The sequence below is a fragment of the Amaranthus tricolor genome, chromosome 14, assembly GCF_026212465.1.
Source record: "Amaranthus tricolor cultivar Red isolate AtriRed21 chromosome 14, ASM2621246v1, whole genome shotgun sequence".
Taxonomy (NCBI): domain Eukaryota; kingdom Viridiplantae; phylum Streptophyta; class Magnoliopsida; order Caryophyllales; family Amaranthaceae; genus Amaranthus; species Amaranthus tricolor.
In genome coordinates this window covers 3710135-3737373 of record NC_080060.1, presented here as the reverse complement: position 1 = coordinate 3737373, position 27239 = coordinate 3710135, and the positions used below count along the sequence as shown (strand labels likewise).

The window sequence follows — 27239 nt, the reverse complement described above, 5'->3', positions numbered from 1 at the left end:
CAGCTAAATAAATTATTATTCCATCAATCTATGCTTATAACCATCACCAAAAACTCAAAATTATCTTTACATAAGATTTTTTTTCAAAGGAAAAAAAAAAAAGCAAAACTAAAAACAAAAGATAAACTCTTGTTGACCCTTAAGAGGCAAAATAGGAATAGGGCATGACATCCCTAATAACACAATGATCTGCAAATCCATTATTACCCTGAATAATCTCATGAGTGTTGTCAATGGTGGTAGTAGCCGAAGAAGATGAAGAAGATTGTGAGGTATTAATATTATTATCATAATTAATATTATTAATAAGCTTTCTTTTCTTGTAATTAGCCTTAAAGCAAGCTTGTCTAAGTCTCTTGGTTCGGGTTTCGAGTTGGAGATCAGGCATTTCTTCCATTAATTTCTTTTCTTGTTCAAGTGTTTGTATTGCTTCTTTTACCTTTCCTTCATCTTTATCTCCTCCTTTTTCCATTTCCTGCATTTGTTCACTAATATTGTAAAAAATGATAAAAAGATGAGAATTATTATGCCTCCGCAACAATAATTAAACTAAAACTTAAGTTATCGCTTTAAGATTTTAATTAGTCACTAAATATTTTGAAATTACAGTAATTACCTCAAAGTTTTATGTGTATATAACCAGCAAAGGAGATGATTTCACCGTGAGACCGTCTAATTCAAGAATTTGTAAAAATGAAACTTGAAAAAATGATAAAAAGATGAGAAATATTATGCCTCCGCAACAATAATTAAACTAAAATGTTAGTAAAGTGATCAATTTAAGATTATAATTGGTGACTTAAATATTGGTCACGGGTTCGAATCTCAATCACCCCAATGTGGAATATTCAGTGCATGTGCATCCACACTTTTAGCCAAATGGACTCTCGTATGAAGGGGCATATTAGAATATATAACATATCCTGAGACCCCAACCATCAGCCTAAGCTTTTGGTTTAGTTGATTCTTTTACACTAATCATATTGCTAATTAAACAAGTTATTATATTAAGAACTTGTGCTAGCTTGGTCGAAATTATTTGGTTCTTGGGTCAAAGAGTGGTTAAAAGAAACTATTTCGATTTCTCCATAAAATCAACATCTACAGGCCAAAAATGAAAAAAAATATAGGAAACTAAAAATATAAACAACAAGTTTTGTATACGACCATCTTATCGTGAGACGGACCATATAAACAGTCCATTAGTAAAAAAACACAAAAAAAATATAATAAACTAAATTTACATGTATATGAAGTGGTTATTTATTTTTAAACTGTTTTGGGCTTACCTAATTAAAGTCGTCTCACGATAAAACGTTCTCAATCAAGAATTAGTGAAATATAAAATATATATAATAAAACAATGATAAAGGAAAATATTAATTACCTGAACATTCTTAATTAAAGTTTGAAGGCTCATAAGCTTCCTATGAGGCCATCTTTGGATACCCAATTCTCTGCACCTTTTCTTAAGCAATGTTAACCCAACGTTCAGTTCTTTGGCTGCCTTTGTTATTGGCATGTAGAAATACTGGCTTATTATCTCCTTTGACAATGCCTTTGAAATATTGTTATTATTATTTTTATGATTATTATTATAAATAGACCTTGCTTTCTCTTCGAGTATTTTCATATTATTATTATTATTAGTAGTATTTTCATTATTATTATTAATATTATTATTTTCTAGAAAATCAGTGTTTGTATGATCATGAGTATTATCATGATCAGAACATAGCATCAACGGCGGTGGTACTTTCCTGAACTCCAACTCTTGTAAAGCATCAAACTCTTTTCCAAATCCATCACATATGGTGTAATTTTCTGCACGGAAATTTATCATCATTTTTATCTTATGTTAAAAGAAACCAACAAGTTACAATAATAAAAAAAACCCTAATAATTATGATTATAATGGTGAACCTGCCGACGCAGAGCAAAAATTGACAAATTATTTAAAGGTCATGTGCAATTTTAAAAGTTATGAAATATTTCTAACAACTTTGTATTTTTAAACATTTCACATATACTACGTAATTTATATTGAGATCCTTAATTTTTTGGGTCATGTGCAATCGAACTTGTTGAACATTTTCCGAACCTCCTATGAATCCCTATATTATATATATATATATATATATATATATATATATATATATATATATATATATATATATATATATATATATATATATATATATATATATATATATATATATATATATATATATATATAGGGGAGAGATCCATTGAAAAGGGGTTAAAAATGAAAAGGATAAAAAGGACTCTACACCCTTGATTTCACTAAAATAAAAAAAATCTATGGTCACGATTGAGCCAAAAACTCATAATTATAAAAGTAACTGTTACACAGAAAGGTAACTATGAAATAATTTTTAAAATGTTCTTAATTTATAACATAGTATTCTTTTTTGTATATATAGTAACTAAACAAAATCAAACTAAAATACTTTTCACCCTTCTCATTTTAAAATCCTTCTTATTTGATTATATATATATATATATATATATATATATATATATATATATATATATATATATATATAAGATGAACCGAACATTCATTTCTAAATGTGTATTGAACCAAATCGATTATTGCTAATATGTATGCAATATTTATAGGTTTTTAATCAAATAATCTTACACAAATCTTGACCTTTACTTACAAGATTATTAATCTTAATTTTCAATTATAGTATTGTGAAAAAAAAAACTAACTAAAAATGATTGTGTATATATAATATATTGTTCTTGAGTAAGTAACTCTAAAATTATTTATAATTAATTAAAAGTTAACATTATTGTAAAAAAAATAAATTAATAAAAAATTGAAATATTTTAAGTAATTTTTCATAATTAAATATAAAGTTTACCAATACTTGGAATTGAGAAACTTGGTATAAGATCAAATGATGAGTAAAATGGATGAATAGAATCACTAGGAGAGAAATACGTCAATGGAGTTGCATCAACGGTGTTCATCACTTCCAAAGGTAGTTCATGTTGCCAATCAAATGGAATGTTATATCTACATAAAAAAAAAAAAAAATACGTTTAGACAGAAATATATAAATCCTTCCCACTCAACCCAATTCAAAATTATTTTACTCGTATTTTTACTCTTTTTTAATGAAAAACAATACGATAATTATAAAAACAAGTCTTGATAAAAAAAATCAACAAATTAAGTAATTTAAAAAATAGAAAGGAAAGAAAATTACGTGGGATCTAAATATTGAAGGGAGTGCATGGATTTTAATTGATGATCATCATCCATGGGCAAAGACCAACGTGGTTGATTTTGGTTCCACATAAGAAAAGATGAGTAAAAATCATGTAAACGGTAGCAAAAGGTCGTTTTTGGTGAAATGTTTATTTAAGGGATTAATATGAATTATATACAACTGATTAATTAAATAAAGATGGAATATTAAGAGCCTAATCTCGTTAATTATATATGGCGGCTTATCATGATAATCAGTAATTTAATTATCTCGATTTACCTTGGCTTATTATTGGTAATAGTTTAGTACTATTCATTGCATCTTAATTGTAGATTGTGATTATTAATTAAATTAATTAGATGACATAAAACAAGAAATTAAAGCTCCATATTTAAGGGAATTACATATTAACACTTTCAATACATTTTTAATTGTTTTGACGCTCATAAATAAATAAAATCTAAAAAAGTGAAAGCCTCTCCCACCTCTAAATTACAGGTTTGTTGGTATATGACTCTATATGATCTTGAAATAGGTCTAATGTTATTTTTACCGTCTCTCCGATGGTGTTAAAGATGTATAGTTTTTTATTTTAAACTATAATGGAATATAGTAAACTGACTCATTATATCATGCACCCTTTATTTAAAGTTGCACAAATGTTTGCTATTAATGGTCAACTGAAAATAACAACATCTTTTAATTAGTGTTATTACTAACAATGGTAAAGTTGCATGCATTCGACCTCCAAATCCATCTAAGGCAGAAACTACTTAATGGCATTGAAATAATGCAATTATGTTGATGTGTTTTTTTTTTTTTTTTTTTTTTTTTTTTTTTTTTTTTGTATATTATAATTATAATCTTATATATGTATTGATTTTGTATAAAGTTTAAATGTTTTTGTATAAAGTTTAAATGTTATACAGTAAAAGAAAAGATATTACTTTGTGAAAACATGAATATGATAAATATATTTTGATACAATGCATTAATATATATATATATATATATATATATATATATATATATATATATATATATATATATATATATATAGGAGTAGATGTCAATTAGTGATGATAAAATTTTGGGGCAATTAGTTGATATATTATTACCTCAATAAATAAAATTAAAGTTTAATTTTTATAAATAGTTAGAATTCAGGCCGGTTGAACCTAAGTCAAATAAATTTTGCTTGAACTATATTTTATTATTTAGACCCATATTTAAAACTGAATTTATAGGCATTAGTAACTCACTAACTCTTAAAACTCAAACTTTTAATTAAGACAAATAATCTTCAGACTAATGGATCCAATAATACCCATGCTTATCCGTAAATCTTCTACTAACTTAAACTTGGTGCAATGATATGGATTATTCCACCAAGATACTTCTATTAATTAATTAGTTATATGAAAATATCACAAATAATCTTAAATCGACCCTAAGAAATGTACCATAGTTAAAGTTGGCCAAACTCTATAACTTAATACGATTATTATTTTAAGCATAATTTTTATTTTGTCAAACTTTTTATAGATTTTATCTTACTAATTGACTTTTACTTACTTTTATGTTCTTTAATGTTATTTTTATTTATAAGAATATTGCACATTGAGGAAAGATAAATTTAAAAAAATTTTTGAGACATATAAAAAAGTTATAAAAATATATTTATGTGAAATATCGTCAAATTTGTCCAAATGTATATTTTTATATTATAAATTTTTATACTTCAATTTTTTATGATTCATATTTAGAGATATGAGGCTAAAAAATTATTTAAAATAACTGTGAAAAAAGTAAACAAGAAGAAAAAAAACGGAGTGAGTAAAAAATAGTGTAATAAAGATGATACTATCACTTACTTATAATGATAACAATAAGATTTTATCAAAAACAAATATATGAATAAAAAATCTATTTTTGCACTTTTTGCATTTTTATGTAGTACTATATATAAAAAAAAAGTTGAAGTTTTTATTTTCGTTATTAGAATTTCTAATAACCCCAATATATACAGAATTAATATTTTTGAGATGATATTATCTTTTTTTACAAAGAGTTATGTTATCACATTAAATAATAAGAAGATCTAAGGAATCGTCGTCATTACATGCATGAAGTATATCATTTATTTATTTTTTTCTTTCATTATACTCCATTTGTCCTTATCTAAGTGTACATTTAATTTAGCACACGTATTAATGTATTTATCTAAGCTTTAATATAATCTCTAATTTAACATAATTATAAAATTATAAAATTTTATTATTAATTACATTAAAATGAATTAAACAATATTCCACCTGAATATGTTTTAACTTAAAAATTAAAAGTAATACAAAAATTTAGAACAATTGATAATATTATAAGATGGGATTAAAAAAATTTCATAGATTTTTAGTTATATATATATATATATATATATATATATATATATATATATATATATATATATATATATATATATATATATATATATATGTATCCTTTCTAAGCAAGTGATAGGATTTATTTACATATTCATTTTGGAATTACAATTTACATTTGTACTCCTGTAATATATTTTTTTTAATGACTAATACACTTGTTGAATAGTAACTACTCCCTCCGTTCCTATTTGTTCTTCCTATTTGGGTATTTCACAAAGATTAAGAAAAAGAGAATCTTTGGTGGTAGTGGGTATTATTTTAATTATATAATAGTGGGAAGTAATGATTGTATTGGAAGTATGAGGTTGTAGTGGATATTATTTTAATTAAATAGTAGTGTGAAGTAATGATTGTATTGGAAGTATGAGAGAGAAAATAATTATAAATAAAAGAAAATGGGTACATTAAAAGAAAAGGGGGATTTTAAGGGGTAAAAGTGAGATAAAAACTTTCTAAAAATAGAAAGTATTCTAAAGTGGAAGAACTTTTGAAACTACCCGTTATAGTAATGTGGAAGATCAAAAAGGAACGGAGGGAGTACTATTCATCATTTAATTTTATTCGAATGCATAAAAAAAGACGTAGTTAAGCGGAATCTTATTTAATTTATCATAATTTATACTTTCATTATATTATATTTTTATAATTTTTTATAATGTATATTTGAAGATATTTAATGTTAAAATAGTGCCTTAAATAGCATTAAAACTGAAATGTAGTCATTAAAAAATTATAAAAGTACAAAATATAAAATTTAATCTAAAATCCTATTTATAAAATATTATAAAATTTCTAGAGTGATGTAATTAAAGGACAAATTTTTATGCTTTTTTACAACTCTTTCAACTTTCAAGGAGCACATTGAAGTTGCACCTTGAGTTTATGGTCTCATGGACTCGGTTTGATGATTTGATGAATGAAGAGTATACCGTATTATATAAGTTGAGAGGGTTGCAGAAGCTGGCTTGGGTGGAGGCTGCTCGCGATTAGAAGAGTAACGAACATATATGTTTGGTCGAGCATCGATCTCAGGGTTAACTTAAAAACCATCTCAGAATTAATTAATGTTGTGTTTAAGAATTATTATTTTATTTAAAAATATAAAATTGATTTAAATTTATTGTTTGACAAATAAAAATTTTCAAATATGAAATTTGATCAATTCCACCATTATTGTTAAAGTACTTAAAATTGAGAATTTGAAAATGACTTTTCAAACCTTGTTATTCTCAAATTCTTCATTTATGATTTCATAATTGAAATCCATAATTTGAAATAAAATATTTATTCTTAAACACAACATAATAGAATTCAAAAATTCATGAATACTGTTCTACTCGCGTCGATGTAGATCTCACAAATTACTTTCGCAAAGGTAGTCTAATCAGGGCTGTCTTGTTAATTTTTTGGCCCAGAGTAAAAGATAAAAAGACTCATACAAATTTAAGGCATAATAATTAATATAATACCTTTTTATTTTTTATTGCTGACATTTTAACTAATTTATTATTTATAATAAAACACTAATAATAACTCATATAACTTGTAAAAAATATAAATTATGTCTAAATTCATTTCACATTAATATCAACCTTGTATATGAAAATATATTTTTTAGACCCTATGAAATTAGGGCTTTGAGCGATAGCCCACTTTACCGTTGATAATCGACGGTCAGGAGTATTTTATACATTAGTATCATGAACTTAAGGATTTATTTTGTTTTGATATTTTTGAGTCATTATTTATTTGATATATATTTTCTATGAAGTTTTTTTTATAGCCTTACAGCTACAGGGTAGGACAATGAAAATGGAGAATTAGGTGATAATCGAACTGAGATTCATATTTAAGAAAAACGGTATTTGCTTTGATTAAGACAAAATCTGATTCTCATATCTTCTATGAAATTCGTTTAGAGAAGTTCGACTGGAATATATTTTTTTTGCCTTATGGCAAATAAAGATGATAAAGACTTTATTGGTTCAGCATGGTCTACACATAGCTTTGATGAAATAGATGTCTAATGAGTCGAAAGAAACCCACAAAAATCAGGGAGGTTGAATATTGGTTTTAAAATACACTATCTTATCTTAATTAAATATAATGTTCTATTTGTTTTTTTTTCTAATATTATACAACATTCATCAATCATTTTGTTTTAGTATTTTATCTTTAATCTATAAATTAAACAAATATTAATAATCATTTGTAATATTATTTAATTCGCCCTAATATAAATTCTAAACATATTTATTTTTGTAACTTTTAATTATATATAATTAAAAATATTTAAAATTAAATAGTAAAATCAAATGAGATTTTGATTAGAATTGTAAGAGTAAAAAGATAATTGTGATTTGTGTGTGATACCTACCAATGTCCTAACGTCCGTTAAAGGCGGTACGTACGCAAACAAACGGCACCTCCAAATTCCGAAATCCAAACACTGCACATAAATTCCAGCAAAGGCACCTTCTTTTCTTTTGTTTTCAAGTCAAATAACTTGGTTAGATTCCGCGTCATTTATAGGAAGACCCAGACTCGGTCTTTCATTTGAAGGGATTCTCAAAATTCTCATTTCAATTCATCGTTATCAATCATCATCGTTTTTCCAGAAAAAACCCTTTTATTAGAATCTTCTACCAGTTAATATAACCCAGAAAAAGTAGAATCTAAGGTAATGTTCTTTCCTTTCATGGTAATTTTTAGAAAATACTTAATTGTAATTTATCTTTTAGTTAGGGTTGCTTTTAGGGTCTTTTGATTTCTTTTCTTGATCATTGAGTTTAAAATTATTGGGTAATTGTTGCCCATGTCAAAGTTTGAAGATTTCTTGAGTTTGAGCAATTTGGGTGCTTTTTTTTTTCTTTTTTCTTTTTTTTGTGTTTAGATGTACAATGTGTTATTTTGGGTCATCTGGGTTGTTTGTATTGTTGTTCTTCCTTGTATAATTTGTAAAGTTTGGATTAATTGGGTTATCTGCTGTTAAATTTTAAGGGTCATTGGATAACATTAGTTTATTTTAACAATATCATTAGTTTATTTGACAATATATTTATTGTAGGTTTTTTACCCTTCTTTTAAAGACTAGTTGTAGAACAGGGATTTAAGGATGTTGCTCTTTGCAGTTTATACTGTTTTTGCTATTTTTTAGCTAAAAGTTGGGAGTCTTTTCTTGGTAGGAATTTAGAGATAGTTATGAAGGAATATATGCCGAATAGGGGTGGAAAACGGGGTGGGTTGGTCCGCTGGGTCACGGGCTAAGTTATAATGGTTTGGTGAAAAGAACTTGATTTTGAGACTTGAGTTTTTTAGAATGTTGTAACTTTGTGAATCTTGTAATGGTAGACAACTTGCTTAACTGTGTAATGGTTTATGTGTGATTTTATTCAGTTATTACTAGTTGTTCCTTGATAGCAGAAATTGCCTAATGAAAAGTCTAGCTTGTTTCTATGGAGTTACTGATAACATATGTGATCCAGAAGCTTTGATCTGGGGAAGATAAATGGGTGATCATCTTGTTGTGTGCGTGGACCGCTTGCTTACATCTGACACTTTGCATTCGGGAAAAGGGACCGAGGTCTTAGAATTATCTGGTGATAGTCATAATCATGTTGCTGAATCATCTAATTCAATGGAATTCAAAGAGGCGGAAGAAGATGGCGTGCCTGATGAAGAGCAGCCACTCATTCAGGGTGTTGAGTGCAGAATTTGTCAAGAGGAGGACACCTTAAAAAATTTAGAGGCCCCTTGCGCTTGTAGTGGCAGTTTGAAGGTAATTGTGGGATCTTTCTTTTAGCTTGTGCTCTCTTTGTGCTAGTCCATAAATAGAGAAATTAGTAATGAGCTTTGCATTATTTTTCGTGGACTAGCTTTTGTATTGTTTATTCTAGAAGCAAATTAAACACTGTCGTAATGAGACGGATATATTGAACATGAAAATCGACTTTACCTTCATCTCCATCTGTTGTTACAATAGGTATGAAGATTATAATTAGACATATATTGTACAACAATTAGGAAGGAGTGTAATGAAATCTAAAATGAAACTGTTAGTTCGATGTACAAAGTTACATTGCAGACATTATAACGAGTTCTTGTTTTCCAAGAATATCCCTTGTATCCATCACTTGTAACCTTCAATAGAATGTTCCCTATATTCATTATTATGTATTTTTATTCATTTGTCTTTGTTGCCATCTTTACATGTGTACAACAATGCCAAACTTTATCCCAAAAAGATTAGGGTCAACTATAGAAACCAATACATTAGTTCCAAGAATCATCTATGTGGATTTTTCTCCACTTATTCCGATTTTCTACCATCTCGATTTGTAAGTCTAGATCCTTTATATCCTTTTCTACTCGTGTCCTCCAAGTCATTTTCTCGCCTTTTTCAAGTCTTTCGAGCTCCAACTTTCTATCTTCCGTACCGGTTTGCTAAGTTCCTGTCGTTGCACATGCCCAAACCATCTTAAACAATTGTATTTCAAATTTCATCTTTTCTTCAATATTTGCAATTACTAGGTCTTTTCCTATATCTTCATTTTGAATTCTATCTCTCAAGGTGTGCTCACTCATCCACTGAAGCATTCGTATTTATACTACCATTTTTCTACTGTTACAAATTTTGGTGAGAATAAAAAATGAAGAAACCATGCGCAATGGTTTAGGTGTTGCTATGTGACTGAAAGGTGATGAGTTTGAGTCTTGGAAGAAGCCTCTTGCAGAATTGCAGTGTAACGTTTCTTACATTATACTCTATGGTGGAACCCTTCCTCGGCCCCTCAATATAAGGGGACGTTTTGTGCTCCAGCTCATGTTTGGTCATGCTCTTGCAATGAAGATGAATGGTTTCTCGTGTTGTATGCTTCAAAATCATAAACATTATGGCATAAACACGTAATATATTCATGTGTTAGGGCCTTTGGTTATGTTTTAGTATGCAAATGTCGTTTGGCTTTGGCAAATAAAGCCTTTTTTAGTTTGTCTAGTTTTCTTCTTAGTTTTTGCATCTTTGTCTTAGGCGACATAAGTCATAACCTTCGTCATCTTATTGTTCATATTGCATTTGAACTTATTTTGACTTCATATTCCTCTCCATTTTACTTATGAACTTGGTTTGATATCATACTATCTTGACCTTTTGATATATGGCGACATTACGTCATTATTAGTTCATGGTGAAAAATGTTACAGTGGGCGTAGTATTATTACTATTTGTCTATTTTAATTTAATGATTGTACTTAAGCAAGTGCCCCTTCTTTTAATTACAACAAGTTCTTGTGTCCTTCCATTCCTTATTTACTTGATAAGCATATATTTGCAACATAATTTTTCTTCTGTTTTAGTGTTTGATTTAGATTACTTTTTGAGCCCATTGTCATCCTTGTTGAAAAATCCATATATTTGTGTCACTGATTTGAAAATTTTTGTTATACATGAACAAAAGAAAAGAGTATTTTGGGGTTAGTATCGTTGGGTTTCTTAGGTTTGTGGTGAATATATATATTTTGCTGCAAGTTCTATTCATTATGCAAAAACAAGGCCACAATACCGTATCAAAACTCTATTTTAAAGGTTTTTGAATTTATCACGTTCGTAATACAGGTTGCATTGACCGCAAAATTATCCGTATTGACTGCGATATTTGTTTCACAACTGTTATCGGGATCGTGACCAAAACCTTCTTTCTGCACTATGGTTCTATCGTCCTTTTTATTCCTGGAGTTTGAGAAAGAAATGCAAAATGGAGTTTCTGCATATTAGGAGTTCAACTTTGCCTAATTTATAATATTTGTAATTCCACGTCCCTTCACCCTTTTGGAAGTATTGTTATGATTTTTGGGTTCAAATAAATGCTACTTAACAATGTTTGCATGAAATTCACATCTTCTCCATTGTTTTATGAATTTTCTTCATATAGTATTTATCTTTCTAAGCAACATTCATCTGCCACATTATTACTTGAATGGAGATACTGAGATTTTAAGTTGACTTTCCATGTTCTTTAGGATACTTTGTAACAGATCTCAAAAGGTGATCATTGAAGCATAGTTGTTGTTAACTAGTGCATTTAAAAGTTGTTTTGGATATTGCACTATAAATACATATATTTGGTTATCAGTTTGTGAATTGTGAATGTTTCTTGTGGGTTGTGGCTAATGCTTTGCTCATGTTTCAGTATGCGCATAGGAAATGTGTTCAAACATGGTGCAATGAGAAGGGTGATATTATATGTGAGATCTGTCATCAGGTATTTTTGATTTTCTAAACTTGAATTCTTGATTATTGGATGTTGCTATCATCTCTTATTTTGACTTAACTTCTTGTGGAAGCTTTTGATCTGTAGAATCTTTGTATTTTGGATCAATTTTAGATTTTCCCAGGTTTAATAGGGAGTGTTATTCATTTGTGTGTGAACCTTGGATTCAAATTTCGAAGTATTTGATATACTGTATGCTACTGTTTGCAAACAAGGTTTTTTTCGTCTCACGTTGATATGCTCTATCAGCATACTTAAATTAAATTCTAGATCCGCCACTGTTTGCAAATAAGGTTCTTTTCATATCACGTTGATATACTGTATGCTGCTATTTTGACTTTGCTGTTTTTGTTTTTGGTGTTTTGTAAATGACAAATATAGCTAGCTTTATACTTAAGTGTTGTGTCCCTCTTTTTCCAATATGCTACTAGCTTGCCAGAATTAGTTACAAGCTTTGGGACTCAACCAAAAATAAACTAATTTTTGATGCAATTGTGCCGTCTTAATAAAGGGATTACTTTTCCCTCTTGAGAAACATTTCTTATTGTCACTTGAAGAAATAATGGCATGCTCTGAAAACTGCGACAACCTGTCTGCACTCTGCAACTTATATGAGATATCTTGTGCTTAATATGCTTGAAAGTTGAATCTCTAATTCCTTCATTTTAAAGTATTTTTGTCTTTTTTATTATTGCTTGAAGATATATTGACTCATTAATAGCTTATCTTGATTTTGGTGTGCAGCCATATCAACCAGGTTATACTGCACCACCACCTCCCCCTGTTGATGATACTATTATTGACATCAGGTAATTAAATTGCTCCACTCAGTTCGCACTCTTTTCCTGTCATGTCTTCTTATGGTGTTTGCAAATGGGATTTTCCCTTTTTTACACGTTTATCTTTTCACTGGAACCTTTTATGACTTTATTAAATTTTTTGAGTTTTAATTGTTGAGTATTAGATTTCTAAATGGTTATCTGCTTTTCAGCAATGCAAGATCTTGCCTTTTGATTTCTTTTGTTTTGTCCACAGTACCCAATGGACAGTGTCTGGTGCACCTTTAGACTTGAATGACCCACGACTTTTGGCAATGGCAGCGGCTGAAAGACATCGGCTTGAAGCGGAGTACGATGAGTATGCTGATACCAATGCCAATGGAGCAGCATTTTGCCGCTCTGCTGCCCTTATCGTAAGTTGTCATTATCCTTTTTATACTGCTATCTGCTACTTGGATTAGTTATCTTCGCTGTCTATTTTTGGTTTCATTTTGGTTTTGCTGATTACTCGTCTGTTGGCAGTTGATGGCTCTGTTACTCTTGAGGCATGGACTTTATGTGACAAGTCCTGATGGAGAGGAGGATGATGTTTCCACATTCTTTTCTGTGAGTTATGCAAATAGTTTGCGCATCTTTCCGTCTTTTTGCTGCACAGTTTGTTGACAGATTGCCTTCTTGCAGCTTTTCTTGCTTCGAGCAGCTGGGTTTCTTCTTCCATGCTACATAATGGCTTGGGCTATTAGTATATTGCAACGACGAAGGCAAAGAGAGGTTGGTTTTTTATTTATGTTGGATGTGTTATGACATCAGGTTGCGTTTGACATTGTTATTGTTGACAATTGAAAGCTGTAATTTATACATGTTTGTTAAGATCTCGAAGAAAATTGTACTTCCAAAATTTCTTCGGAATATTTTTATCTTTATCTTTCATTTTGGCACTATCAGTTGTTTCTTTTCTAGTGAACTGCAATGTTTTTCTCTACTCGACATTTTTACTTGCGCAATAGCATTCATTCTTTTCCACGTCTTTCCTCACACAGGAAGCAGAAGCATTAGCAGGACGGGAAGTTGCGTATGTGATACAGACAGGACAGCATGGAGGCGTACACTTCACCATAGCCCCAAGCCCTGCAGTCATTCATCACCCCGAGCCACATTAATAATCTGCTTCGTAAGTATCCAATCAAAATGTAATCCTAATCCCAACTTTCCTGTCGAGCTGTTGGTTAACAAAATATGCCATTTTTTGGCTTAAAACTGCCTACAACGTTCTAGCCTTTCGTTGCAACGACTAAATTATAACAAAGAAACGCTGATAAAAGGGTGTTGAGACTTGCCCACAGCTCTCATTTGCTTGTATACAAAAATCTTCATCCCCGCATCGTATTACTCGAGAATTCCGTTGAGCAACAAATTATCGAGGATTTCGACATCTTTTTTTCAGTTTTCTTCCATTAATGTTGATTGAATTGTGTATGATTATCTTCAAGGGAACAAGAACAGTTTGTGATGCTTTCTTGCCCTTCATAAAGGTATCTTCTGTAGTTGTCAATCTGAATTGGGCATAAGCAGTACATATTTCAGCTTTGATCAATAATAGGCGTGCTCAGTTTAGTGTACATAGCTATACTTTTGGATGACATTTGACAAATCCTGTGTTTTGAGGGTTAGCATGTCTAACATGATTGGCACTGTGTGAGCGGTTGTTTTGCCTCGGTTAGCGCGAACTTGCCATTTGTCGGTTGGGGTTAAGGCTAATCTTATTCATTCTTCTTATTGGCTTTTTTGAAAATGATTTTAGGGATATTAAGATTTGGTTGATTGGGGATAATCAAGGCTTTTCCTTTCAAAAGTGTTTTGATTTTCATCATTAACAAAGTATTTATTAAGACTTTTTCACTTGAAATAACTTAATATGAGTTGGCCTAATTCTAATTTATAAAAAACAAAATAGTTTAGATTTAATTTTAAATTATTTTTTCAAATATATATAATTTGAGCTGTTTGTATGGCTCCGTCTTACATTAGACTGTTTACTATACTTTATCCTTAAAAATTATTTATATCTTTTATATTTTAGTTCATCCTAGTCATTTTACACTCTTTTTAAAGATTATTTGGTCTATCTTTTATAACCCTTCATTTTAACTACTCAATTTACTATTATCTATTTGTATTTTGCCTTATTCCTCCATTCATTTTACCTTTCAATCAAAATACAATAAAAAGAAAAGTGTAAATTTATAGAGATAGAGAAATTATTTATCTAATATTTTTCTTTAATTAATGATTAAGTTTCTTTTTTAATAAGTCCTACATTATTTATTTCTTTAAATTGTGTCATAAAAGATAGTATTAAAAGTTCAGATTTGATAAGCTAGAGTGGTCCTGAGAACTATGATAGCAACAAGTCATGGTTATGCTTATTTTTGTTTTTGTTTTTTCTATTTCACTTTAATTTACTATGCTAAAGCAAAGCAAGGCATGACTATACAGAATTTTATTTTATTTGTATTTATAGGACCAAAATTAAATCATCTTTTTATAATTGAATTTTGATTTTTTAAAAAACAAGTTTTATATTGAACAAGTTTTGTTATGCAAAGTGTAATAATTTTATCATCATAATTCATAACCGTAGGTTGATAATACTGGGGATTTGTCAATTGAATGTTGCGTGCTATATTTGACTTATTTGATTGATTGATAACATTGACTTTGTTGTTAACAATTAATCTAATTGTATAAAATTAATGTTTGGCGAAATCAGATATTAATTGTTGTTAACTTTTTTTATGAAATACTTTCTAACTAGACAAGCATAGCATATAATTTTATGATACAAAACGTCATTGATTTGAGTTATTTTAACCAAACCTTGCCTACTATAACGCGTATAAATGATTCAAATGTATAATCAAAAATCAAAAGATATATTTGGTGTTTATCGTTCAAGCATATTGATGGCTCATTACCCGTGAATAATCTGTATCAGTTTAATATTGTCAATTTAAGTTGAGTTTGTACGAATTTATTTTGAAACGTTCTCAAAACAGTCTTATACTAATCCGGGTTTAATCACTTATATGCTTATCAATATTTTTTATTTTTCTGATTATCTAATATGAGATTTAAAATGTATCTTGAACACATTTATTCGTTTTTCTAAAATATCTATAAAGATAATTTACAAGCTATTCAATACTTCCTCAATCTTCATTATTGCTCAAAATATTCCTTCAATTTAGTGGATCAATTAATGTTATCCTTCATAAAAAGAAAGTTAAAGAAAATTAATTATTAATTCCTTCAACAAACAAGAGTGGAGAGTAAAGCATAAAGAGAAATCCAATATGCACAAGAAACCAAGACTATCCAAATTTTGATGCATTTAAAGTAGTAAAATTAACATGAAAGCAATCACTTCCATTCCATTCCTCAATCTTGCCTCCATCTCCATTATTTTTGGACCTGACAGTGAAATATAAAAAGGATTTTTAAAAATTTAAGACGTAATAAATATATAATAAATATATAATACTCATTTTATTTTGAATTGTTGACATTTAAGTATTTTGGGGCTGTAAGTGTTTGAGATATGACCATTGATTAGCAAAGGTAAAGTGGGTATTTGCTGACAACTCCATTTTATCCTTGCTAATCGATGATCATATCTTAAACATTATTGTGTGTGTTTTTTAAAGAAACAAAGAAAATACAAATATAATAAAAAAAAATAGATTAACCATATAAATAAAATTAAGAAAAATTATACGTCATGACCGATAAAAGAAAGTATCAAAACCAATGGGAAAAAAAATATACTTCTATTATCTATACTACACTTTAGAAGGGTTCCTTGCAACTGTAGCTACAGTACTGAAGATTTCTGCACTCACTTTGCTTCCCTTAATCATTGAACAGTCAAAGTTTATGAAAATGTTCTTAATATTTTTTTCAGCTTAATCTCTCGAGAGACCGTCTCTTTGAGAAATAAATTTAAAATCAGCTCATTAAAAATTAATGCTTACTTATTATATATTTAATGTCTACTTATATTATCATTAATGCTTATTTACCGTATTTTTAATGTGTGCATTTAATATTTTAAATGTTTACTTACAATATTTTTATTGTCTACTTATAATATTTTAAAAAATATATAATGGACCGGTCCAATTAAAGATGATTTACCGTCTCTAAAAAAAATTTGTGTATTTTTTTATTCTCATCAACATATTTCAATTTTCTTTTAAATTTTACTGTTTTAGATACTTAAGGAATCTTCATTTTCATTCATCTTTAGAAGTAGAAGAATCTTTGATGTTGATCCCCATGCACTATTCTATGGTGTATTTGTTCATGTACCCTTTTACGTTCATAGGGGTAGTCGCTTAAGTTATACACTCCATTAAATTTCCATTGGTATGTCCTGGAAACAAAATATAACTATGTGGATAAAATAAAAAAATAAATTAAATATTAGATGAAACTAAAAGAAAGAGTGAGTCATAATAAAAAAAATGGGGCAATAAGACATATAAGGTAGAATTATAAATGTTGTGTTTACAAGTCTAATACAATTTTTCTTATCACTTTTACATCCGCAATTTTAGTACTGAATATTTATATATCTTTTTATTTAGTAATTAAATTGTTGTCAAGTTCATTCAATACTCTACTGGAAAAAAAGTTCATTAACACTAATAATAACTCTAATTTAATTAGTGTTGTAAGTTCATTTAACACTAATAATTCTAAGCAAGCAACTATTCTTATGAAAACATTGAGCCCATATTCTCAAATTTTGTATATGTTGGGTTATTTAATCTGTATATAAGCGAGTCTCACTGCAAGACCAGTCTCATACAACAATTTGTACTAGTTTGATTCACATTCATCCTTCATTGTATTCAATATTTACCGTCATGTATAAGGAGTGTACACCTTGAAGCTATAACCTCAAATCACGAATTGAAACTGTTAATAATTACACCAGATAAAACTCTACTTCATATTTTTTTTGGATACAAAGTAGACTGAGGGAAGAAAAGTATTAGGAAAGAACACCAAGAATCAAACCTAAGTCTCTCGTGGAGATAGTGGTACATGCTCTAACCTCTAGTTGAGACAAAACCCGATTCTCAAAGCTCGACTCCATAAATATGTTTTGTTGAAAGTAATGAATTTTGAAGAGTTCCGTACACAATAGAGATATGTGGCATGAAAAAGATGAAATGGCATGCAACTAACCATAGTAACTTAAACAAAGAGGATTTATGGTCTTTGTTTGGTCTAAAAGAGCAAAATGCAAATGATAGGAATGTAGGGAACCATTGAAAAGATACTTGGCTTCCCAAGAATGGTGTTCCAACCTTACCTTTTCATTCAAACTTCACTAAACCCTTCCAAAAAAGAAACCAATTCCTTCTATGTTACTACTACATATATATATACCCCTTCCTCCTTTCCTTCTTTCAAAGCCAGCTCATGATTGGGGAATCAACTGTTTTATCTTAATTTCGTTCTTTAGATTTTTTGGGTCCCACACTCTTTCACCTCTCTTGCTTTAACTTCACTCTCATTCTTATTTCCTGCTCAATTTCTCCCTAAAATTCAGAGAAAATGGGTTGCTTTGCCCACAAATTCATTTTTCTGGTATGTTTAGCAGTTCTAATTGCTACCCAACCTCACCCGGTTTCCGGATTCACCACCATAGACCTTGCTCTAAAGGGTCACTACCCATTTCCAAGATCGCGGGTATTAACACAAGCTACTGAAAATGATTTGATATATCCACCTAGTTTATCCCCAACTCAATCGATGGTGTTTCACCCGGATCAATTGAGCAAACGACGAGTCAGAAAGGGATCAGACCCGATTCATAATAGGTGTTGAAAATCTGTTCTCTCCTTGGATAAGGGAGGAAACATTTTTGGCCAAAAAGAAGGGTAGATCATATGTAACATATAACTCCTATATGGTACTGTAGGAAGCAGAGAGATTTTCATGTAGGGCAGGCTTTGGAAGCTTATATTAGTCTGCTAGGAAACTGAAGTTTTAATATCATAGAGTAATAGAACATCTCCATTTTGTAAAATCATATAGCATTTGTTATTATAGAATATAGAATTCTACAGTTGATTTTAGGTTGAGTGCATCTTGATGTTTTCCTATACTCCTATATTACTTTTATTTTGAACAAAACTAATTTTGGTCCATGATTATTCCAATTTCCAATGTAATTAACAACATTTTCATGCAGGGGAGAATCTAAGATTGGGCATGCTTAGTCCATGGCCCGGGTCATTTGATCAGATTCATGCAGATATGAGTGATCAACCCACCCCATAATAATATCCTAGATTAGTCGCCCTTGTTGTTATGTTATTGATAAATTTGTTATCAGGCTTGTATACAACAAATCTAAGAGAGTTGACTACACACAAACCCAATAAGGTTTTATCCTAAAACTAATTGGTATTAGATGGAGTAGACCATCAAGTATATATATTAGTCAATCTGTCTCTAATTTTTCCATTGGGATCATATGTGGGTTATTTTCCAACCTGTATCATTCCCTCTCTTTTTTTATTGCTATTAAAAAACTATACATCATGTAATTCATGGGTGAAATGAAATTTTACGGAGAGATTTCATTTATTCAAATAAAGACCATGTACTAAGGCTTAAATATTAATTATAACATGCTAAACTTGGCAAAGTATTCCTACACAAGTCAACCCAAAAAAGGAAAAAAATCTACAAGTAATTATAATAATTTGGGAAGGTGATGCTTTCAATTCTTAAGACTAAAATCAAGCAGAATTGAGCAAGATATCATAAGCAAAAGCAACCACTTACCATGTGTATTGATACAATCTCGGCTACTCTGAAGGAGACTATTGTGTTCGATATATTCTCTCCTTACGATTCATCTTTGAAGACGTTTTTTTTCGTGCAAATGCCTGCCAAATCATATCGACAGCATCCCCTGGTTGCGATGGATATCGATACTCGAAATGATGAGCAACTTCTTTGAGCTTTTCCCACATCTTTGTCCACTCATCCTTCCCGATTCCCCTGAGAAGATTAACCAAGAATCCAGGTTTTACAGCATATGACTCCCAAACAAATACGCTGAACTCGGAGTAATTCAAGACATCCTCAAACGGTAGCTCAATGTTGTCACTAATAATGACGGGGACACAATGGCTAACAATGGCATCAAAAAGACGGTTGGATGAAGGGGTATCTCCTGCTATGTTTAAGCAAAATTTAGAAGACCCCATCCCTAGGCTTGCTTGAAGAACACCACTCCGTTGAGTACTTCCAAATGTGAAGTGCACGTCCTTCTCGTCTTTTAAGAGATAAAAGAGCTCTTGGCGAATTGCTCCCCCCTATAAATATATGCAAGCAAAATAGTCTAGTTATCACGACAAGCAAAACTAGAAGAGACTGCTAAACAAAAAACATAACAAATTCTTTAATAATTAATTTTATTTGTTGTGTAAGTTTAACTCATTTAATTTTATTTTAAATATAAATAATTTGGGCTGCTTGTATGGGCCCGTCTCATGCAAGACCTGCTGAAAAAGTAATGCAATCAAAGTACCAAACACATCCAGTTCAATTTATAAAAGCATTTTGACACATTTGAAAGTGACCATCTCTGTAAAAGGACCTATTTTTAGTAATCACATTGTCTTATTGCCGGGTTCACCGGTCCAAATAGTTTCAGCCCAACCAAATGAAGGGATATATCTACAAGTAGATCTTTTCCCTCAACTATTAATCCACAAGATGATCAAACTTTTCAATCCAGTTTCAGTCAAAAAACGATATTGTTTTATAGTGATTTAGTAATGACAGAACAATGGATTTTTTGCTCAAGAAATGACAACATAAGGAATTTCCATTCTTGATGTGTATGTTTACTTGTTTAGTTGGAAAGGACATTTGTTGCCAACGTTCAATCGAAATAAACTGTGTTATCACTAATAAGGATAAGGTTACCTCTATGAGAGCCACAACACGAGAAACACACATTCTTTGCATTAGATAGTCTTCACTCACAACATAGAACACTAGAATACGCAACAACCGAAAGCTTATGTTCAGCATTAAGAAGAATGGCACATAATAACAAAAGCAGCTCGTCTTGTATGAGACCGTCTTACCATGAGATGAACCCATATCATTAGTCAATTTTTCTAATTGATTATTGTAAAATTGTAAATGATCACTTTAATAGACTAAACGTATATGGGCCTGCCCGATAGAGATAGACTCACCACAAGACCGTCTCATTTAAGAATTTGTGTAACAAAAGGCATGAAAGAAGTTTCTGACATCTATATCAATAATAACATTGTATCTTATCTATGATTGTGCCAAAACAATAGGAACTGAAGGCCTCGTACTAAAACAGTAGAGTAAAAGTAACTATTGTTTCTTTCGAAAACATGATGAAGGAAAGAAATCCAATTCCATTTTCTTCACTTATCCTCGCCAACAAGATACTTTTTATTAAATTCCCTGAATGTGCAATTACTAATTTCCATTTTAGGAACTCAAAGAAAAAAATATACACTAGCTAGATGCAAGCATGTTGACAGGACAAAAGAAGTTTTTAAAGCTTAAAAACTTGGCGCAAAGAGATGTATTACTCACATCTTTCCGATAGATTGCTCCTTGGAAATACGCTAATGTAGGACGCTGTTCAAATGGGGCTGAACTGTTGTTGCTGATACTCCTTACAACATGCTGGTAAGGAGCGATGACATCCTTCTCCAAATTAGCAGTATTAGCGGCATATCTCCCAAAATCTGCAAGCACAAATCTAGCAGAACCCAGCCTCGTTCTTACATACAACAAACTATTTGGATGATGTGCAACAATAATATGGTCTTTTCCACCGGACTTAATCCACTCTGGCCGACTCATCAAGTACTCCACCAATTGATCTTGCAATATCTTGTTGATGGTGAATTTATCTTTTTGAACAACCTTAGAATGTCGGTTGTAACTTAACGATGCAAAAAATGGCACAAATATAAAATCTGCGTCACTTGGATTTTCTACTCTAATAACACTACAAGGTCTAACTATTTCCCTAACATTGGATGACAGAAGATCAAGAGTGAGCCAATACTCTATACTGTGTTGCAAGTTTAACCCACCAGGATACCGTGGAATATGCTTCGGTTCACGAACATCAGGCCATATTCGGTTCGGACCTGCCTTCCAGTCTAACAGCCCAAAATGAAATTCAGGAGGCATATCGTACATGTAAACCCTTAGGAGAGCTTTATTTCGATTACACGACTCATTTCCCGACAAATCAAGTGGTAATGGTACAACAACTGGTTTTGATAGCTCAAGCTCATCATTGCCCTCAAGTTTATTGTCAATGGGAACACTATCAGCGACAAATTGTTTATATATCGACGAGGGTATTAGAGGATTAATGACCGAATGGAATAGAAAGAAGGATGAAAGTATAAGGAAAAACATGGAAAAAGCCGTTAAGCTCAGAAGCAACCTCGAAGATCGCAAGGTCTTCTCTGGCATTGCTAATACCTTTTACACATACAAAGCATTCATTCCCAAGAATTCAACATATAATAAGATCAAATCTCAAGAATCAGATATTGTCTCAGTTGGAGCATGTACCATTTCTCCGGTAAAGACTTCAATTTGATTCTCGCTGCCCTCCCTAGCCCTCCCTTCCCTCACCTAGCCTATACCCTAAAAAATAAGATGAATTCTCTCAAAAAATGATCAAATTAGTTCCCAAAATTCCCACAAAGTAGAAATCTTTCTTTTTTTTAAAGGGTCAAATGAATTTTGAGATTTACCATCGACCCACAAGCTTAAGCTAAAATCCAAAGAAATTCACATGATCCAAAAATACCCAGTTTCACAATTCATGGGAAAACCCCAATTTCATTCCTCAAAATCTGAACATTAAATGAAGTAAAACAGGGACTTCTAAGTGTGAATAGCCAGACTGCCAGAGTATAACATTTAACCTAAAAATACCACCAATCTTCAACCAAAAATCAACACTTTTTCTTGAAATAATCACCCTTTCATACTAAAAAGTAAACCCTTATGCCAAATTACGCCCAGAAATTACTATTGAATCCCATAAATGAACAGAAATTAAATCTGCAAACATACAGACATATAGGGAATTATTTCATTTCTTTTCATTCATTTTCTTGTAAATCATCATATGAATTCATACATTATAAAACAAACTACATTATCTAATAGATAACAGAAGGTGTTATTCAGGAAATTAAGATGAAGAATAAGGAAAAATCAAAAGGGTAATCGAGAAAAATGATTTTGTAAAGTGGGTAGATGAGAACATACAGTTTACAACTACAAGTCTACGAGAAGGGGAGCTGATCTGAGCTTCCAAATTGAGATTCCATGGCTGCCGTCAGTCTTAAATCTTAATGGATCATTTTAATTAATGTTTAATTAAGAAGTGAAAGAGAGCTAAAATGGTGGTATATTGTATAATAATAAGTTTAATTTAACCAGTTAAGGTGAAGGCTAAGGCAGTTGCAAAGTGGCTTTTAACTAAAATCAACCTACCTAAAAAAGCTGAAAGGAGACCAAGAAAGTTGCCTTCATTCAATTATTACAATACCTTTTTTTTATTGAAAAAAAAAATGTATATGAAAATTCGTGACATTAGACAATGAAGGTCCTAGTCTTTGATATTAGTGTTAGTAGATAATGCCCGTATGATGTATGACTTTCTGACATATTTATATAAATTAAAAAGTTAAAATTTTAAGAAATAAATTTTACATTAAATTATATTTTATTTCATTCCGATCAGTTGTATACAATATGTACATTTTATGATATTTTGCAATATCCGTGTAGTCCATTGAGAAATTTTAGTTCATGAAAAATAAATCACAACAAAACACAAAAAGTATATTATGTTTTAACCATCTCAAAATATTCAATACATTAAATAATACTCATTTAATAAATAAAATTGAAAATATTTTGTTAAATAATTAAAATAAAATGAAATAAAATATTATTCCCTCCAATTCACCAGTAATGTCCCATTTACTTTTTGAATATTCCCTCCGTTTCTTTTTATTCTTTTCGCTTACTTTTTCACAGTTTTCAAAGCAATTTTAAACCTTAATATCTTTAAATACACATAATAAAAAATTATAAAAAACATAATAAAAAATTATACATTAAAACGAATCTAACACGATCTCACATAGATATATTTTATCTGCTAATATATGTGTCAAAAATATTAATCAAATTTATCTCTCCTTAAGGTAGAATATTTCAGATGAGAAGAACATTAGAGAACGGAGGAAGTACTATTTATCTCTTACTGTTAATTTGTATTTTAAAACTAATCTATAAGTTAACACATAGTCAAATGGGATCTTGTTTCATTCATCTCAATGTAAAGATTATTAATATCGACTTTTCACAATTTTTAATTATGCACAATTAGAGATATTATTGATTGATTAAATGCATTGAATATAGTGTATAAAGCAAATGGGACATTAGTAGTGAATTAGAGAGAGTATATGATTCTCTAATACATTAAATGATGTAACCTATAAAGTAAAAAAAAATCATAATTATATTTTAGAGGGAAAACTTTTATCGAGGAAATGACACGTAAGCAATTTCTTAAAATGGTGATGTCAGCAGGGTTTTGTTTCAGTAATAGTTATAGATTATAGATAGATAGATAGATTTGTCATCGTCATATTTTTTTACTGTTAATTCTTCTGTTCTAAAATATTCATATTTCGATTGTGATATATTATTTAGAAAAATATTACTATCAATAGCAAGTAAAATGGAGTTGAAGTACTATCTATTTGCTAATTAAAATTTTAGCAATTTTTATAAGAGGCTATCTCTTAAGAGACATCTCTTTCATCAACTCAGTTTGTCAGCATCAAAAATAATAATTATTGGAATAATAACAAAAGAAATAAAGCCCCTTAAATCTCAAACTGCCCAAGTTTAGTTAAAAAAAATTGCTCATACAAATCATAAAAATAAAATTGTACCTTTTTAAATTATAGCCCTTATTGAATTTCTCGACCAATCATCCCTAACTTTAGGGAGAAAACAAAAAAAAAAAAGAAATATTATATTTCAATGAAACACTTTCAAAATTACAATCCTCATCATCAAAACACCTACGTTAAAACGTAAAATCAACTGTTATAACATAGTAATTTAACTATTTAAATTCGCATAAGTTTTATCATATACTTTAGCTTTTAAGGATACCTTAGAACAACTAGTTTAGGTCTTGAAAAATACTACTTTAAATAGTTATAACGCCTACTTTAATTGATGTTTTAAAATATTTACTTTGAATGGTTATAACACATGTATTAGTAGTTAAAAATATATACTTTAAGTGGTATTACTTAAAAATACATAGTTAAATGGTTATCATACATACTTTAGTACTTAAAAATACATATTTTAGATGGCTACAACAAATATTTTTACTCTTAAAATGTTTCATTTACTTTTTTGCATTAATAATTATAACACTTATTTTTGTATTTAAAAACACCAACCTTAGTACCTAAAATATTAACTATAGTACTTAAAAATACATGTTTTCAATGGTTAAATACCTGATTTAATTAGTCCTTAAATATAACTGCATTAAATGATAGTAACACTTACTTTAATACTTAAAAGTACTTGCTGGAACATGAAGTCGGGTTTCAGATGTTCTTAATCAATCAAAATTTAGCCAATGAAGCACCAAAGCAGTACTTCAAAAATAAATGAATTAAAATTGAATCAGATTGAGTAGAACCAATTATCAAGAACACACAAAAGAAATGAAATTCAATTTGGATAAATAAAAACATTCTCACAATTGTAATTCTAAGATTCAAATTGTTCTAGGTTTAACAAGAAGAAAATACTTAAAATAACCTATAATTGAATCACAACCCAAAATTGAGAAAATAAATAACGCATGTTTTATGTATTTAAGTTAATTCTTTATTAATATGGCCGACCCTATTAAAAATATTTTCTTAAAAATTATTCATTTTAAGAATCATAAATTTTCAAATGAGACAGATTTAAAGTAATTATTTATAATCATAAAATGATCAATTAAAAAAATATACTAAGTATATAAACTCATCTCAAGACGCTCTTTAGAGCTATTATTCCAGAATTTGTGTTAAAATAAAACTTTAAATACAAAGGTTAAAATGGATCCGCAATATTCTCCATCATAGAAATAATGCTAATTAAGTCGATGTGTATTTTCCATTTGGCTTTTTCTTCCATATTTTTTGGAGTAAAGTACTCTTCAACCCTTTACTAACTTTTACAAAAACAAAAACATTAAACTAAGAAATTTTTCAAAATTCTATTTTCTCTCTTTAAAAAAAGTTAATTATTCTACATCCATTATACTTCTAAATTCTTTTAACACATCTTAAATCTTAATTTCGGAAATTCATACCATTTATTAAATTTTGCATATATATTGCCAAATCTTTCACCAAATAACAAATTAAGAGTTTGTTAAAGCTATATTTTCATTTCTAAGTAAGGTCTTGTTTTTGTAAGTTAATGAATTTGAAATCTCACCAAATTTCCTCAATTTCATAAATAAATTCCATACTTTATAAAGATTGGACATTCCAATCAAAGGATAATTTGTTCTTTTTATCATTTTTTAAATAAAAATTTGATCATTTGTTAAATTGTTTTATAAATCATTCAAAGTGGGTGATATTGTGTGCACATTATATGTAGAAGAAATTTTCATGTTTGGGAAATCATGCACATTTATTGTCCTCCATGGAATTGTGGAGGGTTGCTGGATTAAAGTTTCTTAAAAGGAAAGACAGTGAAGCTGGAGAAACAGGTTTCCCTTCTTTCTCATACTTTTTTTATATGTTTAATTATAATTGATAAAGTATATAATATATTTTTTCTCATAAGTCGATGGTTAAAGCTATAAAATATGTTACCGATTCTAATTGGAATGATGCCCAGATTATATACATTAATAATGCCAGGTATAAGAATTTGAATGATTTATGAATTACAGCCTTAAAATTTAGGCTTTTTGTGAGTTATAGTGTCGATCTTATATTTTTGTGAATTACAGTCAGGACAAATTGTAAGATTTCGACCACTTAATCTAAAATTTCAAAATGGACGAAACCTTGTGATTTGGCCTGAATGACGTAGGGAATGATACTTTAATGATTATAAATTAAAAAAAAAACACTAAGGCTTCAGTTTGCAAATGGCATAAACTTTAAGACTGTAATTCACAAATAATTTTAAGAATTTTAATATTAATTTTACAATGCTATTTTTATGTTGGAAAAAAAGTACTAGATAAAAATTGAACTAGGACCTTACAAAATCTCTTTTATTAAATGTTTCCATATAAAAAAACATATTCAATATTTTCATCATAAATAT

At 29.5% G+C, this 27239-nt stretch overlaps 4 protein-coding genes across 5 annotated transcripts in view; 2 read left to right on the top strand and 2 right to left on the bottom strand.

Moving 5' to 3' along the window:
* Positions 1–139: 139 nt before the first annotated feature.
* LOC130799192 (protein RKD1-like) lies at positions 140–1633 on the bottom strand. Its single transcript, XM_057662300.1, has 2 exons — positions 1388–1633; positions 140–475 (listed from the first exon to the last, which is right to left on the bottom strand). The coding sequence occupies exons 1-2, from the start codon at positions 1631–1633 to the stop codon at positions 140–142; spliced, it is 582 nt and encodes a 193-aa protein (XP_057518283.1).
* Positions 1634–8063: 6430 nt separating this feature from the next.
* LOC130799167 (uncharacterized) lies at positions 8064–14510 on the top strand. Of its 2 annotated transcripts, none has more exons than XM_057662263.1 (8): positions 8064–8366; positions 9172–9464; positions 11875–11946; positions 12700–12764; positions 12991–13147; positions 13257–13340; positions 13416–13505; positions 13775–14510. In XM_057662263.1, the coding sequence occupies exons 2-8, from the start codon at positions 9195–9197 to the stop codon at positions 13892–13894; spliced, it is 858 nt and encodes a 285-aa protein (XP_057518246.1). In that variant the 5' UTR covers positions 8064–8366; positions 9172–9194; the 3' UTR covers positions 13895–14510. The 2 variants fall into 2 exon arrangements, with proteins under 2 accessions (XP_057518246.1, XP_057518247.1); XM_057662264.1 differs by having other exon boundaries at positions 8110–8366; positions 9175–9464.
* Positions 14511–15931: 1421 nt separating this feature from the next.
* LOC130799166 (probable arabinosyltransferase ARAD1) lies at positions 15932–23350 on the bottom strand. The gene is made up of 4 exons (XM_057662262.1): positions 23118–23350; positions 21408–22907; positions 19599–20134; positions 15932–16205 (listed from the first exon to the last, which is right to left on the bottom strand). The coding sequence occupies exons 2-3, from the start codon at positions 22305–22307 to the stop codon at positions 19637–19639; spliced, it is 1398 nt and encodes a 465-aa protein (XP_057518245.1). The 5' UTR covers positions 22308–22907; positions 23118–23350; the 3' UTR covers positions 15932–16205; positions 19599–19636.
* Positions 23351–26616: 3266 nt separating this feature from the next.
* The window catches only part of LOC130800082 (nucleotide-sugar uncharacterized transporter 2-like), a 10367-nt gene continuing 9744 nt past the window's right edge, over positions 26617–27239 (top strand). The window contains exon 1 of the mRNA XM_057663434.1: positions 26617–26670. The gene's annotated coding sequence lies outside the window, so the exon portion shown is untranslated. The remainder of the gene's footprint in view (positions 26671–27239) is intronic.

Coding starts and splice junctions, on each gene's coding strand:
- LOC130799192 (XM_057662300.1), bottom strand. CDS start 1,633: ATGAAAATACTCGAAGAGAAAGCAAGGTCTATTTATAATAATAATCAT. Junction 476..1,387: donor CTTTAATTAAGAATGTTCAG/GTAATTAATATT, acceptor GAACAAATGCAG/GAAATGGAAAAAGGAGGAGA.
- LOC130799167 (XM_057662263.1), top strand. CDS start 9,195: ATGGGTGATCATCTTGTTGTGTGCGTGGACCGCTTGCTTACATCTGAC. Junction 11,947..12,699: donor TATGTGAGATCTGTCATCAG/GTATTTTTGATT, acceptor TTTGGTGTGCAG/CCATATCAACCAGGTTATAC. Junction 13,148..13,256: donor GCCGCTCTGCTGCCCTTATC/GTAAGTTGTCAT, acceptor GTCTGTTGGCAG/TTGATGGCTCTGTTACTCTT.
- LOC130799166 (XM_057662262.1), bottom strand. CDS start 22,307: ATGCCAGAGAAGACCTTGCGATCTTCGAGGTTGCTTCTGAGCTTAACG. Junction 20,135..21,407: donor GAGCAATCTATCGGAAAGAT/GTGAGTAATACA, acceptor ATATATTTATAG/GGGGGAGCAATTCGCCAAGA.